Raw genomic sequence first — 19,705 nt, 5'->3', positions numbered from 1 at the left:
AATTCCTTCTTCTGCGGATCTCATGAATTACGTCAGGCACCAATGGGGCGTGAGAGGGAGGTAAATGATGCCTGACAGGGAGAATGATGCAATCAGAGGGTACCTTACGCACGGGTGAAAACACCTGCGGTTCTATAGCTGCGAGCAAATTGTTGGAATTGATAGACAAAACTATGGATAAAGAAGACAAACGGGATGCGGAGGGATCCTATTGGTGGAAACGGGGGGTAGCAATAGACAAAGAGGGTATAGGTAATAGATTAACTAACGGCAACCCACGGGGGACCCCATACTTGGTCCATCATTTTCTCCCCAAGTCTATAGGAACCACTCGTTTCAACCGATAGGATCGCTCTATACTCCCTAGGTTTTGTTTGTCTATAGCATGGTCTGTGAACTTCAATAATCAGCCCGCTGGAGGAGAAAAATAGCGGAAAAGGAAAGGAGAATAACAAAATTTTGTTTTCCTTTCATAGTCATGGTCTTCAGAAATGGGAGATGAAGGTAGGAAAGTAAGTTGAGCTGGCTGTAGTTAGGTATTATAGAGGCTTAAGAGATACCTGGCAAGGGAGGGATGAGTAGAAAAATCGGAAAAATTCCCTAAAATAATCTGTGCGCCGCCGCCGCACGGTGGATCGAGTTAATAGGAGAGGTCAGACAAAATTTGGAAACTTTAAAAGCTTATAACTCTGTTTATACAAAACTTTGAGATTCTAAAAGTGGTTTCATTGGTTTCCTCGTGAAATTTTCTTCTAGAAACACCCCTTAAAATTTAAAATGTGCCGAAGTAAACATCAAAATTTGCAGTTTTTGTCAACAATTTCATGTCCGACCTCTCTAATTGACTGGACCCACTGTGCGCCGTCCAGAACGGGAAGCGTCTGAACGCTTTTTGACAAGTTATATGCAACTTTAGTTATTTTACCCTTCCTTGCATCGTTAAAAATCTAGAGTAATCAAGAAAAAATACAACTAAGGATGAAAAATCTTAACTTTTCCAAACTTGAAACTAGATTTTCCGCCTCAAGTTCGCGCAAGTGTCGAGTGACAAAATAATATGAAATTTCACGCGCAATATTTCCGGTTATTTCCGAATTTCATAAAATGAATGGTGGCATCAGTAGAAACTTTTTGATGCGGTCGGCAAGCCTGACCCCTGAAACGAACGTTTCATATTTTACAAAAAATTCACAGTCTGAGACATTTTATGAAATAAGTCAAAAAGAGCGTTGGAATGGGCCTGGAGTCAGGTTGCTCTTGACAATATGCCATACATGCGCACATCCTCCGGAAAATATAATATAATAAAGAAAGAATCTGTGACTTTCAAGGTTCCCATTGATAAAAATGACAGAGAAGTGGGACTTTTTCCGCCCTGCAATTACAACAATACGTGCATTAGCACTGGCATGACCCTTTGCAAAGATTTGTGCCTCGTTTAATAGACATGATGATGAGTCACCGATCGCTCTACGTTTTTGATACTTTAAGCGAAAGTATTCGCACTACTGTTTTCATTTTCTCTTGTAACATGCTCCGATTTCATGAGCTTACAATGAACTTGTTTTCTCTTTTTGTTCTTCTTCAACTCCTTCTTTTTACAAAATTGGGACATTTTCGGCCTTCATTACTAGAGGGAAAGGCACATTTGTAAGGCCATTGAAACTTGCCTTAATTTAAGTAACTCATCAAATGGGTGAATTTGTAACTGGATGTGAGTGTTTTAAAAACTCAGTGTTGAGCTGTGGTAGAAAATGCGACGCCAAAAAATCCTAGATATGTCTTAAAAATAGCAATCCTTCACCTTAGAAAGGCTAACTTCCTAGAAACTATTGGTGCTTGAAACAAGAAAGGAGCCCTTGGAAAGCAATAATTTGTTTCTAAGTCAACTAGGCAAGCAACTCGTAAGAAAATGAACCATTTGAAAAGCAACCTTCATTAGGAGGCAGCCAGAGGTGGATCCAGCAGTTTGGCAACATCGAATTTCCTCCATTTAAACCAATGCTAAATAATCGATTCTTGTTGGAGCAACTGGCCCCTTCAAGAATTAACTAAGAATCGATACATTTCCATAGGTTTAATGGAGAAAAGCAATGTTGCCAATTTGCTGGCTCCGCCAATGGGAGGCACCCGGTTCAACACGGTGAAATCACTTCGGACGAAACCCAGAACCATCTTAATTAAACTTAGAAACCATTAAATTTAAAACTATACAAAACACCACCGAAAAATAAAACCGAAAAACAAGTGCTTACTATGAGTTAAACTTCAAGAGAAGAAAAGGAATATTAATCTATGCATGCATAGGATTTGTTGGGAGAACAGGAGGTGACGTCATAAAAATACAGAGGCTTAAAATGGGAGGAGTCGGTGGTTTAGAAAAAAGTCCATGACGCTCATGAGACTTTTTCTTCAAAAACATCATGAAACATCAATATGAGGTTATGACCGTCGTAACTCAATGGCCATCCGAGAATACGCTAAAGATAATGGTATACCAAGTAATATGGACACAGCAGAAAAAACGTTGATATCGTGGAAATTTGCCACGAATGGCTGCTACGGATATCGGAGGTAAGTATAGACTAACATGGAGGAATCCTGTTGATGGAAGCGGGTGACTGCAAATGGACATAAGAGGCAAGTAATAGACGAACTTACGGCAAAATGCGAGCGATCCCACAGCTAGTCTATGCATCTCCTCATTGGTCTATGACAACCACCCGTTTCAACTAATCGGGTCCCTCCATTTTCCAGTCATCCTCTTTATCTACAGCTGTGTCTATCAATTTCAATGATCAACCCGATGCGATGCGTAACGTCTTCCTTTATTTGCCCGAACCGCGCTTCAAAGAGCGCCAGTAAGAAATCATTTGGCGCAAAGGAGCAACATTTTCCGGAGTTACCGTTCTCTTTCACTGGATACTGGATTGCGTCAAAACCCGATGATTCGATCGACAAGAAGTGTGTGAGGAGTCGTCACGAGGGGGAGGTTGCGTTAGCGAGTAATGTCTTTAAACGGGGGAGTCCTAAAGGAGGAAAGACACGAATCGCAGTTCACATTGAAAGAGAATCGAAGTTCGCAAAATCCGGAAAATGTTGACACTTAGCTGCCGCGAAGATTTCAATGAGAGCCATCAAGATTACAGTGGCTTTGCACATTCAGAATCCAAGGCTTTCGATTATGTCCAATGGCGTGTCGTACTTAGCGATGAATCGATAGATCTGTCATACATTGAAAAGGATCGATGTTCAGGGTGTTTGAAACCGACACCTTAAGGATTGATTCTGTACCATAACTTCAAACGGGATAATATCGATAGTCGATGGTTCACGCCTCGCCACTGACTGTGCTGACCCCATTGATGACTGTCGGGGGTATCGGATACCGAAAAATTTGGATAATCTATGATAACTTGCTGACTCGATTTCCGAACCTCATGACTGATGAAAGCATGATAACGTAGAAAGTGTAATATAACAGTCAAGTATTGTTCTTGGGTGTAATTTTGGTCAAATATGACGGAAATGGCAAAATCATTGGCTCAAATTTGGTAAATTTGATGCAAAAATTTTGTCGGATAATTCAGGTCACAACTTTGTTAAAATATTGAATTTGACTATATACTTGATGACATTCAACCCGAGGGTGACAGGACGAATGTTCTTTAGACGTGGCATTTATTTCGGAGAGAGGGTAAAACTTAATAAGTATTTGGGACCCAATGTAGCACCAAAAAAGTGTTACTTAAAATGAATTTTTCCTCTTTCTTCTTTTCTAAGTATAGGATATTATTTTGCGGGATAAAGAAGCTAATTCGTATCCACTTGGGTTACATTTCCTAAAACGCGAAACTATACTCTATATTATGAGAGAAAGAGGCTTTGTAGATTTAAAATCCCATACATTCATAAATTAGGAAGTGCAAGTTATCCGCGGTATAAATAGTGTGACCACGAGTAGACACGTAGATTCTAAAATTTGCAGAAAATGGTGCTTGCGAAGTCATCCCATCCCCCCTTCCTTTTCGTTTAATAACTGCTTGACAAAATTGTGTCGGTATTTACACTACCAGCAAAAGACATTACTCGCTAACGAAGATATGGGAGAATATACGAGGGCAACCTTATAAAATCATGCCCAAACAAATCCCCTGAATATTATTCAATTGTATAAAAGTTTGGATCACTCGGGATCGCCTTCCTGAAGAATTTCCGTCAAAAGTAAGATCCCCCTTAAGAAGAAAAATAAGTGAAGATATAAAAGTCTGAGAAATGTGAAATGTGAATTTATTGTTTCAAAGATAAGCTATCTTTGACATAATAATAAATAAACAAATAATGAGTACATCATTCAAATAACAAGTAGAAAAAATAACTAACACTGGAAAACAATCGAATGAAAATAAATATAAAGAACATTCATCGTTAAAGATCAAACAATTGGAAATGATTAAGTAGGAATGAAAATGTTCTGTGTCTTTAAAACAGTAATGATTTGGCCAGGCAAAAATAAATTAAATATAAATAAATGTAAAAATAAAACGAGAAAAATGCATTTGTGCTGAAAATGTCACTTATCGTTCAAAATATTACCACAACGAGCGCTCCTTAGAGATATCCCAAGAATAAGGTAATATTTGTGCATATGTTACAAAATTCTACCGATTCAAAACAAAAATGCACTATGGGCAAAAGAGATAATTAAAAGGTTTCAAAAATAAACATAGACATGAGGGAGTAGAGTATTAGATTCATCCGCCATAATGTCAAAGTTGACCACGGCGGAACTTTAAAGTAGGTGGAAGCCATCAAAAAGGATTAAAAATCCGGATGGAGATTTGGTGATAGAAGACATGTGGGTAACAAAACATTTTATTTTGCTTCAAAAAATCTGTGAATCCGATTACTTAAGCATAGGACTCGGGATGCATTTCAGTCAAAAGAGAATTATACAAGGGATTGAAAATTCAAGGGAATGAAAAAAATCTGTATTTTCTTTATGAAATTATTTTGGATTTTCTAGACAGCCAAATTAAAATCAGACTAACACCGTAATAAAGAGACGGAAAGAGGCAAAAAGAGGATACTAAAAATAAATTGGTCCGACTTTCTGAGTTTTGGATCAACAAGTAATAAAGGGTTTGCGGGGAAGGCGAGCATCCAATGATGATTGTGCACATAGATGAATATGAGTATCGGAGTAAAAGTTGGTTCACAAATCTTTCGAGAGTATTCGTGCGACGGCCCACTAAATTTAACTTACGTTCTAAAATCCAACAATTTGCACATTCCCCGGAGTAAAAAAAGTACTCTAAGAGGTCTCGATTACGGCTTGTAGTGACGAATATAGGTAGCGACTCAAAATGGATAACGTAATTGAGCTGAAGTCCCCCTGGAAGAATAGGCTGGTTGCGCTAAACAAGACATCTTATTTTAATGGTCAAATTAGTCAAATCTTATAGGCACATATACCATGGATTCTACCACCATCGATTGGTAATGCACATCAATAATATACGTAAAACCTAGTGGTAAGATCATGGTGCGGTGCGTACCGCCGTTGAAGAAGAAGTTACTTGGGCGATGTCCAGCAAAAATGTACGCGTAAAGACTTGAAGTTGTGTCATTTGCTGATCCGCGAAGTTCTACTATATCAAAGTGCGATTCTCGTTCAGCGCAACTGACCCATAGATGAAAGAAAAAAATACAGGAAGCAGACAATAAACAGCGCTCGAAGACAGCATGGAGTCAAAATGGGAGCTCGAAAACCCCGTGCTTGGAACGACAGTGTTGGACGATATTGGTTTTGTGCTTCATTTTCATGGGACAGTAAGGGCATTGGAATTGAGGTTCTTTGCCGCATTCGTAGCGAAGGTGCCTTTTCAGAGTCATCAGGTGTCGATATCTTCGGCCACAATTCCTACACTCGAATCTATTGAAAACAGAACTGCGCGAATAAGGTCTCAGAAGGTTGCCTGCAAAGAAAACAATCTGGTTAGAGAGTTCTTTTTTCCCCTCTCATTTTGCGCCGTAATCACTTCAACTTAGCATTCTCAAAAGTTCGTGAACACCATTTTGACTGAAAAAAGTTCGATTGTATGAGCTTAATATTCGATGTTCCATATAGATCAAATAATTCAGTTCGATTAATCAGTTGGATCCAATGATCGGCTCGAACGATCGAAAGCTAGGTTTGACAAACCGAAAAATTCGATCGATATGGTACACTGAACGTTCAGCTCCACAATCGTATCGTTCCTTCAATGTGTGTACCTTTAAAATGTAATACCTTCAAAGTGTACCTTCAGTACATTTGGAGTGTAAGAATCAACACACCATGTAGGTGTGGGTGGATGGCATACACCCGATAGTGTTTTGAAACAATGGATTTAAGACCAAGATGGGTTGATGATCGCAATTTTCCCAACTGTTCCAACCTCGAAATTTACCCAACTGAATTTTTCCAAACGTGTCCATCGATGAAATTTTCGGGGAGGATACAGTAACGCACCAGAAAATGCTACACATCGACATTTACGCGAAAATAAAAGGAATGAAATAATTAGATCACCAGTGAATCTTTTAAAATAAGTTATCTTTATTTAAATTATATCGTTACAGCGAAAATACTGATTCAACACTGACTCGGAAACAAGGAACAAAGGAACAAATTACAATTAACTTGCAAGCGAGAGTTGCAAACGACTTGGCATCATGAGAATTGGACACTGGGGAGATTTGTTTTATTTGAGGAAATTAGAAATATCCTCAAAACTAAACACATTTTAGGCACTTATGAAAATAATTCTGCGGAATCTATGTTGAGAAGAGCTTTTGTGAAAAGCTTGTCACTCTATATGTTATAGCTTTCAACGAAATACAAATAATCGCAAAAGGAGGGGGAATTAAAATTTAATTAAGTACATAAACTTTGATATCTGCGAACTTCATTTTCGACAGACACTCGGCTGAAAGTAAAATCTTCATCGGTCAGAACGGACCACTGGACAAAATGCGAACTTAAGCTATATAATGCACGATTCCTCATCAAAATTTCATGCAGAACACGATTTGTTCAATGATAATAGCTAAAAGTAGCGCCTTAACAAGATATTAACGATTTTCGATGCATCAATTTGAACTTCCCACCAAAAAAGAAGGAAAAAAAAAACATTATCTACTAGAGTTAAATCGTACCCTAAACGTACTACCGTAGCAGTTTTTGGGGCATGAAAAATGGCTATCTCAATTTCGGTGCTTCGGCTTATAGCTACTGCACATTTTTCACACTTGGAACATCACAGGGAGGGGAAGGTACACTGCTAATTGAGAAGCCTGCCAAAACCATCATGGTGCCCATTTGATTCAAGTAGATTCTGGTTTTCTTAAGAGCGGGAAATTCAAATGTGCTGTAACCAGCGTTGACTAAAAACGATAGTATCTTGGTTGGAAGTAAATTTCAATTATTTGCATTTCACGTGGAATTTTGAGGAGGAGACATATACCATAATGCATGAATTCGTACCTTGTATGCACTGCCGTGCTAAGGAAAAATGCCGTATGAACATTCGAGAGTTGCCAAACTTCCCCCGATAAAATGTGTATTTTTGAGGAAAGTTAGTAATATTTGTCCTTGAAATTTTCAGGGATTTTCAGTAAAGTTGCGAGCAAGATTATCTGAAAAATTGGAAGAAAAAAATTCACAAATTTCCCCGAAAATTCGTGATTTACCAAGGGAAATTGGCAACGCCTGAAGATTCATACGGTGTTTTTCCTTAGCGCAGTACAGTAACAGCACAGTGGTCCACTGAGGGAGTCGTTAAGAAAAGGTTGATACACATTTGTGGCCGATCGGCCTATCCATGCAAGCGGGGGAAAATACAATGTCATCAAATCGTCATCGAATGTTTCGAGCGCATATGAGTTTTCAGGTTGCCTTTTTGTTTGGAGCTATACGGGCAACGGGGGCACTTGAACTGAGGTGACTTGCCGCACTCGTACCTCAAGTGCCGGTTCAGTGTCAGTTGGTATTTGTAAATTCGACCGCATTTCGGGCAGTGATACTCCTCGGCCAAATGAATCTGTGGCTCACCGAAAAAATTAGCGTAGATTTCTGCAAAATGCAAACAAAACCCGTTATAATTGGTCGCTGAGCAGGGGTGGCTATCTGGCTTTTACTAAGAAGGGAAGACTAATGTACTAGAGCGAGATCAGCAGTGGCGTGGCGTGCTTTGCGATATATCGATTGATCGGTGACATAAACCTATGGAAAAGGATCGATAGACAGAGTGTTCGCAGCGAACACCTTAATAATCGATTATTTACCACAGCTACAAATGGGGAAATATCGATAGATCGCAAAGCACGCCACGCCACTGGAGATCAGACGAAACAGGCATTAAATTTTTCCTGTTCCTGGAAGGTTCTTTGCCTAACTCAACGGCCGAAGACCGTAAGGAACGCCTTTTCACCCAACACAGATTGAAGCTTTAATTCAAAGTGTGAAGTTTGATGTCCGTTTGAGCATTGGAATAGACTATACAGGTCAGGTTAGGCGATCGTTAAAATCAGAATTTTTAGAATTCACGGAGGCTGCGTTTATGGGACTGAATATTATTGATGTCCACAGTTAAGATAGAAAACTAAAAATACCGACAGATTCAAGCTTTGAAAATCGATTGAAGAAAGATCAAAAGCCGATGGAAATCATTGGAACCTGTAAAACTTTTCTTTTCAAAACAACTTTATTCCGAAAATTGAATCCATTGTAAAAATGTTCACGAATACACAAATGAATAAACAAAAGAATTACAAAAACAGACTTCATATATACAACATAAAATTAAATTTGGTAGGATCACAATTACGCCAACAGGCTCGTTTGGAAATGTTGAGGATTACATTGCAAGAATTGTACGTGCGTTGACAATGAATACGACTTGTGTACGGTTGACCGACTACGATCAGTAGAAACCTAACAAATTAAATTGAATACTTTAAATACATCGATGTATCAAAAAATATTCGCAGTTATAACCCACGATTGTACATTTAAAATCAGATTTTTATGTACTGAATTGATACTTTGTCGATGAATTATGAAAAGACCCTTCCCCCGAAATTCTATAAGTAGACTCGGGTGGATTGTTCAATCATAATTGGAAATTTCGAGAGTATTTACAATATTCATAACTTAAGTACTTCCCGATAAAAACGAAGGGGGGAGAGGGGGGGGGGTGTCAAAAGATGCATGTTTCAGGCAATCGCAGTAATGGACGGCCGTTTGTACACGGCGTTTTTGCGAAATCCCTTGACAAATTGCGGCAACTTATATCGACACAACGAAGGATGCACGATGTCGGATTCGGGCGCCTTCATTTTTCCGTGATACTGCACGCTTTCCCATGCAGTTACTTTAGTTGCCTAGCCAACTAGAGCCCAACTTAACTAGCGCCTTCATTTTTACGTGATACTGTACGCTTTGCCATGCAGTTACTTTAGTTGCTTAGCCTACTTGAGCCCAACTTTAGCTACTTTGTGGCTGGATTTGGCTTTATTTGGTTTCGTTCCCATTAGCTAAATTTTCAAAGCTGATTCGGCTACGAGTCCCTGGTGTCGTGTTTGACGATGAGGTGGGTTTTGAGGTTGCACTTGCGCTTGGTCTTGTAGGGGCAGAGCGAGCACTCGAACTGGGGGTTCTTTCCACACTCGTATTGCAGGTGTCTCCGCAGGGTCATCGCGTAGCGGTACTTGCGCCCACACTGGCAACACTGGAACTGATTATTATCCGAGTCATTGTACCGTGAACGTCTTTGGCCCCCGCCCTGTCCGACCGCCAAACTCCAAGATCCGAAAAACACCTCTGAAACGGTACCACATTGCGTTAGACAGAGGCAACAGGCCAATCGCACTTCCAAAAATTCACACCCTTTCCCCTGGCAAAGGAGCCGAGTACTAAAAGAAACTAGTACTGTCGTGCTAAAAGAAAGAAAAAACCTTTGAGAAAAACGTTGCATGAACAGTCGAGAGTGGCCAAATTTTCTCCAATAAAATGTTTATGCTTAAGGAGAGTTAAAAATAAATTATCTTGAAACTTTCAGACAATTTGAATTCCCTAAAAAGTTGGAGGAGAACTATTCACAGATTTCCCTAAAAACTGGTAATTTATCAGAGGAAATTTGGCAACATCTGAAAGCTCATACAGCGTTGCTCTTGGCGCGACACATTAGTGGTGACGTCACATTAGGGATTCTCCGTTGTATCGAATTGGATCCAAAAAATAACAACGACACAGATCTTTATTCTTTGCTGGCTGTCTAAGTCTAGGGGCACGATAATTCAAATTCATTTGTTTAACTAGCTGGCAATTAGGCCTTAGCCAGGCTCTCTAATCTAATATTTTCGTAGAGTTAAAAACTCCTTCAATTCTACCATCTGCAACTTGCAACCTGCAACCGTGAGTCTACAATCTGGTCGAGCATGTGACATAATGGCAGTTCTAGCTCGAGCGTTGGAAAAGGTGAGCCGACCAAAATGGAAAAACAATTTTCAAGTGTGAATCAAATAAAGTATAAGAAAAAAAAAAAAAAAAAAAAAAAAAAAAAAAAAAAAAAAAAAAAAAAAATGATTTAGAAAATTGACCATTGTGAACCCAATAAAAAGTGTGATATTGGCTTGCTTTCCCATTAGAGAGGAGGTAACAAAAATTGAAAAGAAAAATCGTTTTTCCTAATCTTTTCCCTTTTTTATGGGGGGGGGGGGGGGGGGGGAGATCGGCATAATCGAAGTGCAGTAGAATGAAATCCTTGTGTCGAACTATGAAAAAAGGGTATTGAGAATAAGCACCTGATAAATTAATTGATAAATTTATTAGGAAAACATAAGAATATAACACTTCAGCAAAATGTGCACATAATGATGAAAAAATCTTTCAAGGGGACAGAATTAAGGCAGGGAAATTCCTTTATTCATCACAAAATAGAGCGTAAGGGTATGAGATCGTTCTCATTCGGTGGTCGGTTGACAGTAGCAATTTTTGAAAGTTGGAAACACTGTGCCCCCCATTTAAATCCAATATAAATAATCGATTCTCGATGCGGCAAACTGCCTCGCCAAAATTAGATTATAGATATCGATTATTTTACAGGCTTACGAAGACCAATGTTGCCGACTTTCAATAATTGATGCTGCCCGATGACCTAAGTTAGGAGAAACGAACGATTACTACCCTCATTGGTACATAATAATCGTCCAAAGTTTTTTTTTCACATGAGAGACTCAAAATGAGCAAAAAAAAACAGATGACTACAACAATTTTTCGGTCTCTCCGTGGCAAATTCTACATTTGGACTCGTACATTATGCATGATTATAAGGTGAGTTTTAAGGTTACTTTTTTGTTTGGTCATGAAACCGCAACAACTACATCGAAATTGAGGGTGTTTTCCGCACTCGTACTTTTTATGGCTCCAGAGAGACGCCGCGTGACGATAGGTCTTGTCCAAAGTTTTTTTTTTCACATGAGAGACTCAAAATGAGCAAAAAAAACAGATGACTACAACAATTTTTCGGTCTCTCCATGGCAAATTCTACATTTGGACTCGTACATTATGCATGATTATAAGGTGAGTTTTAAGGTTACTTTTTTGTTTGGTCATGAAACCGCAACGACTACATCGAAATTGAGGGTGTTTTCCGCACTCGTACTTTTTATGGCGCCAGAGAGACGCCGCGTGACGATAGGTCTTATCACAACCATCACACGTCAGAATGGGCGATGAATCGCTTATCTCTTCGCCTATCAATCTGATAAAATTACCTGAAAATAAAGCCAACTAACATTAGACGCTGTTCGTTGCCGAAGAATGAAACTGTTACCTTGACTTTCATCGACAATTCAATAGGGGTCAATCGACTACCATGCGATTAGTTAGATTAATGTACTTCCTGCTAGAATACGAATGTTTGTTTCATTCTTTACGTCTATAAAAATGCACAAAACAATATTTTGATCTAGATCTTACTACTCCTTGGTCAGTCGTTACCAGACTCCTTCAGTTTCTTCTATTCTTTGCCTAAAAGTTAACATTAAAAATAAAATTATCGACTATTCACTGTTCTTTGCTGAATTTGATGCATAGAATGCTAATTAATCGATTAAAACCGGATGATATTGACTAGTAAAACATTGCTCTGAGCATCCTAATAACGTACACAATATTAATAACTATACTGGATTGTAAGTGACAACTCTTGAAATAACTCTAAAATAACACTTAAACAGATTCACAAGCTCACTTACCTAATTCTTTCATGGTGATGCATGAATTTAATTTCGTTTCTAGGTATAAATAAAATAGAATTCATTAAAATTAACAGCCACCGACATTAGACATGACATCGAATGGATCTCGAGGCGCGTGAGGTCAAAATGTGCGAAAAAAGTCTTCAAACGACGAAAAAACTCGCCGCGGAAAGTACAGAGGAGAGAAGAAATGCGAACGAGAGTATAAAACTTACAACTTTATCGGTCAATATCTTCGTCCGAGGACTCGGAAAGAGAACCACACCCAAACGCGCGATTAAATGCTGAATTTTCTCAATTTAGAACCATCAAAAACTCAGAGATCACTCACCCCTCTGATTTTGACACCTGTTTTTAAACTTTTATCTCTTTCTCTATATTCATTTTTTTCCCCTTTACTCCGCGCAGAAACGATAAAATAAAACTTTTTCGCGAGAGAGGAAAAGTTGAAACCAGGACGGGTGCATAATCTTAGTCGTGCCTCTCTGGTCATAAAATCAAATTAAGCTGAGTTCGGCGGGGGAGGAGGGGGGCCAAAACTTAAAACAAATCGACACAAACAAGCGTTGAATGAATTTCCTGCGAAGTATCAGGATGCTGCAAAATTATGGATGGAACTCAACCTCCGCGTAAAATGGACGATGGCGGCTGAGTTGTTAGTTGTTTTTCTTAACCCCGCGTTTAAGTCTCCGAGCGCGCCTTCGGATTTTCATTCAAAGAGCTTTTCTTTTTGGAAGGGAAAGTCAACATCTCTACCTCTTTGTCTCCTTAACCAGTCTAGGCTTTCGCGATGCGATGTCAGTTCTGCCTAAACCAAAACCTTAAAGAAAGCTCTTTTTCCGACTGAATGTACACTTCATCCTCTGCTCACATTCTAATAGATGATTAATTTTACCTTGAAGTAGAAATGCTACTTTGGCCCCTCTGAAGTTCATCTTGAGGACAAAATCGAGAGTCAAACGATTGGTTAAGTTTTAAATGCCTTTGTTTTTCCTTGAATTTCTTGGCCATTATCGAGAAGACCCCCGACTTCGTGGGCCCAAATAATTTGCATCGAACACAATTACCTGATTTTCCACGGTGGCATAATATTGACCGTTCAAGAACATGTCGCCCTGATAAATTTTAAGAACTTCAGTGCCTTTGCCTCCGCCCTGCCCTCTAGAGCAACTTGAGAAAAATAAGCGTACGAAAAAAAAGTCGTTTCCAGGTTGCTCGAGAGAATCGAATTAGAATTGGAGAAGGGGGTTGGGGGGCGGCAGTGGCTGCACTTGACTTGTGAGCTGTTGAGGTGATTCTTGGACGGTTGGCTATTGATGTGAGTTGGAAAATCGAAGGGCCTAGATTAAAACAATGATTCGTGGAAATGGGAAGTTTTCGGTTGATGGAATCGCGCTTTCTCTCGGTCGACATCGTTACAACTCGCGATAATTCGTTTTTTCATGACTCCAGCATCGTGTCCCCCTCCCCCTCCCCCCTCTCCAGAACGTCGCGTTGGCCCCGCTTGGCAGTTAACACCGACTTGAATCCACAACTAAGCCTTCGGTGCGAAATTATTGCTCGCTTTCACAAGGAGAATAAACAAACTTTGAAATAAATACGAGCGATGTTAAGACTGTAAATTTTTCCACCGCTAATAAAAAGGAGGAAATTATGCAATGAACATAAATGCATTGAGTGCTTTTTGTATACTCTATGACTCAATTTTACAAATCTTCTGGATTTAATCCATTTTTTAGAATAAAAACCATTGAATAATAATTATTAAATGTACAAGTAGCTAGACCGCGCGGCGCATCTACTGCTTTCTATCGCACGACAAACTGAAGAGTTGTTGAAAGGTAAAATCGAGCGATTTGTGATAAAAGAAACTAAGGCGATGTGAGTATCAATTCAATTTTATTGCTCATTAATACTATTTCTCCCCTTCCCTTTCCCTTACAACAACAAAGAAAAACTATTAATAATTGACGCTCAATTTAAACAACTAATGTCAGGTGAAACAATTTTATAAAGTTTTCACGTGAAATAAGATTTTTTAACGACATATTAAACGTGATAACAATACCTCTTTTAGTTTTACTAATTAAATAAAATAATGAAACGAAAAAAAATACTAAAATTTGGCCCGAATACTGTAAGTGACAGGATGATTGAATAGTGCTAGGCCCAAAGAGGGGTACGAGAGATACGCTCTCCCCCTTCAATTTCAAATGGAAATTTTTACGGTTCATTTTGTAACTATGGCATTTGGTATTTCTGGCTTTGATTTCCCCTCAGAAAAAAGTGGACTCAGCACCACTAAACCATCCTTTGAAAATAATTCTACTAATAAACAATTTTAATACTTAAAAACAACTAAAGAATAACATTGAAACCCCTAGGGCTGAAAACTCGCAACATTTTAAAAACGGCATTGAATAAAATCTTATCTCATGCCCAGGGGAAGTTGTCTTTTTGTCTGCGGTTGCAAGGCTTCTGATCGATAGAAGATCTTATTTCCATTCTACCTCATGATATATAATTTTCCGAAACTTTCTAAAAAAAGAGCCTCGTATATGAAACCATTTCAGATCCACTGAACCGAAATCCAAGATACGCATTAAGCAGAGATCGGTGTATTTTCCTTGCGGAAGCCCGTCCTTCAACTACATCGGGTACTCATCATCACCCCCTCCCTAGTGTCAAGCGTTTATTAGATACCTTGTCGTTTTCCTCACGAAATAGCGTAAGTACAGTTCAATGTTGCCAAACGCCCCCTTGCAAACTGTATTTTTACAAGGAGATTCTTGGGAGTCCCTAACTGCAAGTTTCACCGATTTTTCCTCTGATCTCACGCAAAAATCAGCCACATCTTCTAAGAAAATGCCATAGGTACATTTTTGTAAAAAACTGAATTGATTGAATCAATTTCACAACCTTGGGATGGAATTACGTTCCCTCGTCGGGGAGCGACGACCTCTGCAGCCTGATTGGTGATATTTTGTGTTTGTTGGGTAGACATAGATGACATAGGTTATAAAAGGCAAAGCGTGATTGGTCGGCTGAGTCTTATCGCTGCTTTATCGTGCCTATGTCTGGTGGAACTCACGACAAGCTAAAGGTACCTCTTAAGTTTCCGACAGTGCGTCGCGTCGTCCATTCCACCTGACAAAGGCACAATAAGGCAGCGATAAGACATAGCCAGCCAATCACACTCCGCCTTTTAACTTACGTCATCTATGTCTACCCGACAAGCACAAAATATCGACAATCAGGCTGCTGGTCAGGCTGAACAGACCTCCTCCTTCCTGTAAGCCTTGAGAGGAAATTTAAAAAAAAAATTGTGTTCTCGAGGATTTTAGGAAAATCATCTGTTTCTCATGGTTTTTGCCGGTGTTCAGCGTGGTTCAGAAGGTGTCATGGTGGAGGGCCTGCGGGGGTAAGGAGTCCTTGTGCCGGCTGCTGATATGGTTGAGGAGGCTGGACTTGTGCTTGGTGCGGTGGTGACAGAAGGGACAGACGAACTGGGGCGCCTTGCCGCACTCGAACCTGATATGCCGCGACAGGGACGTCTTGTAGTTGTAGGCCTTCCCGCAGTCGGGGCACTGGTAGACCATCGGCGTCGGGTAGGCCGAGGGACGCGCCGGCGCCGCCGACGACGTCGCGCCCAACGACGCCTCCTCCCCGAACCCCATCGCTGAAAAATCCCAATCAGACGTCAGTCAAACTCGTAGCCTCCCGAAATACTCCCATCTTACCGAAGAGAGCAATAATTGCAAAAAGCAAGTTTAAAAAAAAATACACCAGGGGCCGAAATTTGTTGGCCCTTCCACCGTGCTTGAATATACTTAGGACGAGACTCAACTGCACGTCAGTCCGGCTCAGCGCTTCTGATTGGCCGGTGGTGCGGTTTGGACTCATCGATGGATGTTGCACTTCTAAGTGAAAGAACCGACGAAATTCGGCCCCTGGTATAGGCCAGAGCGGAAAATTGTATTGAAAGAATCCTATATTTTTTGCCTTATTGCCACCAATCATTCGATCGACTCTCAAAAATCGATAATGATTGAAAATCGACAAATTTTATTTTCAAATATTTGGAATACTGTATAGATATTTTCATACTAGGCGTGTGTTATAGGAAAGACAGCCGTAAGTGCTGTCTTCTGCGTGCTTCACTTTCTATTGACACGAAAGTCAGCGAAATACGGTACGAAGTGTTTCCATTGGTACTCAAATTTGGAACTCATGGTCAGTTTTCGCCGATTTTCTTCCTTCCCTCCCACCCTACACTGGATAGCCGTTTGGATGGAGCAGTGTATACGATTCGGGAGTGGCTTTAATTCAAGAACAAATCAAATCCAGTCGGCTGCAATTCAGGAGGTAATAGTTCTAGAGCTAATTAACCACTTACACGTACTCTTGATAGAACGATAAATAGAAACTGTACTTACCAGGAATGAACGAAAACTTAACGAAACTTCCCGATACATTTCCGTCGATAGAATAAAAGGAGACTCAAAACCGTTCAAAGAAAGGCCGAATGCGAACTTAAAATCAAAATAAAATTTTCACGCAAACACAAGAGAAAAAGCCCAGTGGAGTAATCTGCAAGGCGGATTGTTAGAGGACGCACGGAAGGTTTCTCTTTCAAATTAGCCCCCCCCCCCCTTTCCAGTCATCTTCTATCACCGCCGTACGAGAATGTAATACGCATATGATAAGGTTACTGTCTGACGTTAAAAAATGATGATTAACATTTAACCTTCCCGTTATACAATTGAGCGTTTATTGCTTCTAGTATCAGTTACTACAACCCACGACTTTCAGGTGCTTTCATTAGGATATTCAAACATTCTTCAGGGACAAAGAATTTTTTAAAAAAAGTGTGAGAATATAACAGTGATAAACGAATACTTACAACGAATTGATGAGATTTTCAATCAATCACAATCGCTGGAAACTTCCTTTCGGCTGTTGAAACCATCAGCAAACGAAAATAATCACACAATTCATGAGCGAACGAATGAGAAATTTAAAAAAAGGGAAAGAAAAAACCGATCAAAGCTCAGTTAGGGTCCTTGAAAATTATCCGTATCGGCAAAGTGACGTTCCCGAGAGATAGTATTTTCCCGTTTCTCAAAATAAGCACAGTCGTTGTAATGAAGAGGATCTTGTGCCTGTACTGCGCTTTTTCGTACGTTTCATGGCATGCTAAGTCCATACTATTGAGGCTTTGAAAAGTTTCATGAAATATCATCAAAATTCATTTTGAAATCTCATTCCATTAGGTTTCATGAAATATTGCATCTCTGAGTGGGACGCAAAGCGTAGCCTCCTCCTTTGGAATGAAAGGTACACTTGGTCGACACCTGCGCCAACATTCCACGGTATTTTCGCTGATCTGTCTCGGTCGCGGTAAAAATGCCCGATGCCGAACTTAACCGGCGCGTTCTCGGAAAATCCAACGGAGCTTCGCGGGACGCGGTGTCCGGTGCTGTGCGCGGGTGCCAGGCCTCGCGTAAAAAACACGTCTTGCCGTGTGCAATTCAATCTAAAATATCCGAATTTCATCGGAAATCCGGCAGCTATGGCTGCGCTCTGACATCGGAAAACGATACCATCGATGAAAACTTCCAGGTGAAGCGCGGCGCGCGGCGTCTCATCGCCCATGCTGCGAGAGGAACTTCTGTCGTCCTCGGGAAAAACGAGCGCTCGGATGTTGCCGACAGGAAATTTTTCCGCTTTTGAAAGTGTTACACTGGAAAAAAAAAAAAAAAAAACACATTGGATCTAGAGTCCAGCCTCTTTAAAACATCGACAAGAAAAAATACTCTTGATTCAATCGGATTTAAGCTTAAATCAAGAACCAAGCCTCTTAATTTGAGCGGATTTCCTTTTGATTTAAGCTTAAATCTGATTGAATCAAGAGTATTTTTTCTTATCAATGTTTTCAAGAGTCTGGACTCTAGATCCAATGTGTTTTGTTTCCAGTGTATACGAGGTTCGAACCTACCTTAAAGTTAGTGGAACTCACAGAATTCATTTCTTCCTTATTTCTAATTTTCTGCAAAGGCAAACCATCGTACACATTCCCTTGCAAAGGTATCTTTCCAAGTTATTTTACTGACTTTTACTCAAGATTTGTTGAAATTGCCCTTTTTATGGGTCTGTGCTAAGGATCTCCTTCAGAGACAATACGTAAACTATATAAGGTCTTTTACGGAAAGTAGTCGATTAAGGCACGACTATGAATACAGCCTTTAGTCATGTGCGTATAGTTAAAAGTAACGATTCGAAGCTGCTTTTTCATATCTTACTTAATTGTATGGAAATAACTAGAGAATGTTACTAGCAAAAACACGATTGAATAAAATTATCATTACACGATACAACTTTTTCGATTGTTTGAATTTTCCGGTTCTATAAACTACGAAGCTATCGAGTGCTGTGAACACGTTTTAAGAATATTTTTTCCCAAAAGCTTTCGATTTTAAGTAAAAAAACACGAACAGTCAACGACCAAAAATGAAAGTCCGAACTAGGCACGGCTACGTTGAAGGTTAAGAGAGAGCCTTTCAAAGGCAATGATGACTGACGTAAGAGCAATGAGTGGAAAAATGGAAACAAAAAATCTGGAGACAAGCTACACAAAATGCTGACAACATGCAAGTTTGCGACAAAACATGTTCAACTGAACTGATTCGACACAACAAACAAACATCATCTCACAAACAGAACATGCGTTTGCATGACACAAGGCATAAGGGTGTTCGCATTTAAGTCTCGTAGAAAGAGGAGTATATAGCAATGCTTGTCGACCGGAGGCGGCCGTAGAGTTCTGAATAAAACATACGTAACACACGGATTAAGTTGTCACTATAAATACGTTGTAATGTATTGAAAAAATTGCAAGTCTAGCTTCAAAATTACTAAAAAGGCAAAATTTCTTCTTAGACCTGCAAAATCGTCAGTTCGTAGATCGGCGGTATTATTCCTTGGCCACCGAAATGCGGTTTCTCGCTTTGGCTATCGATAAGCTATCTGAAGCCTATGGACCAATAGGAAGGAGCGTCCGCTTATTTACAGCCGTAAGAGCACATCTGCCTTGCTAAGCAAGAACGCCGTAAATCCATCAAAATTTCACAGCGTTTTTTGGAACTTAACACTTCATAAAATAAACACTGTTTTACTCATGCATCTTAAATTTTCAGGTTAGGTTCTTGAGAGTATTTGCAAACAGGGCCGGATTTACCAATAGGCTACATAGGCTATAGCCTAGGGCGCAAAATTCTGAGGGGCGCAAAATTGTTGAGAATTTATTAAAAAACGTGAATTCATTAAAACGTAAACGTTCCTCAAAAGTGTTTAAAATCGTGTTTTTTTAAAGGTGAATTTGAACATTTTCCTAACACCT

General features: G+C 39.7%; 2 protein-coding genes across 6 annotated transcripts in view; both read right to left on the bottom strand.

Moving 5' to 3' along the window:
• Positions 1–19,705, bottom strand: part of LOC109041068 (uncharacterized) — a 70,702-nt gene that overhangs the window by 24,838 nt on the left and 26,159 nt on the right. Inside the window, exon 4 of one of the 5 annotated variants that reach the window (XM_019057233.2) lies at positions 6,578–8,116. The exons of 3 other annotated variants lie outside the window; for them this stretch is intronic. In XM_019057233.2, coding sequence (XP_018912778.1) covers positions 7,893–8,116 — 224 coding nt within the window. In that variant the 3' untranslated portion in view covers positions 6,578–7,892. Of the gene's footprint in view, positions 1–6,577; positions 8,117–8,728; positions 9,866–19,705 lie in introns of those variants that run through there. One more of the 5 variants, XM_019057231.2, reaches the window with a different exon arrangement.
• LOC140224502 (longitudinals lacking protein, isoforms A/B/D/L-like) lies at positions 10,853–16,928 on the bottom strand. Its single transcript, XM_072299818.1, has 2 exons — positions 16,743–16,928; positions 10,853–15,985 (listed from the first exon to the last, which is right to left on the bottom strand). The coding sequence occupies exon 2, from the start codon at positions 15,981–15,983 to the stop codon at positions 15,696–15,698; it is 288 nt and encodes a 95-aa protein (XP_072155919.1). The 5' UTR covers positions 15,984–15,985; positions 16,743–16,928; the 3' UTR covers positions 10,853–15,695.

This window comes from Bemisia tabaci, chromosome 1 (genome assembly GCF_918797505.1).
Source record: "Bemisia tabaci chromosome 1, PGI_BMITA_v3".
In the NCBI taxonomy this organism is placed as follows: Eukaryota; Metazoa; Arthropoda; class Insecta; order Hemiptera; family Aleyrodidae; genus Bemisia; species Bemisia tabaci.
This window is presented reverse-complemented; position numbering and strand designations above follow the sequence as displayed.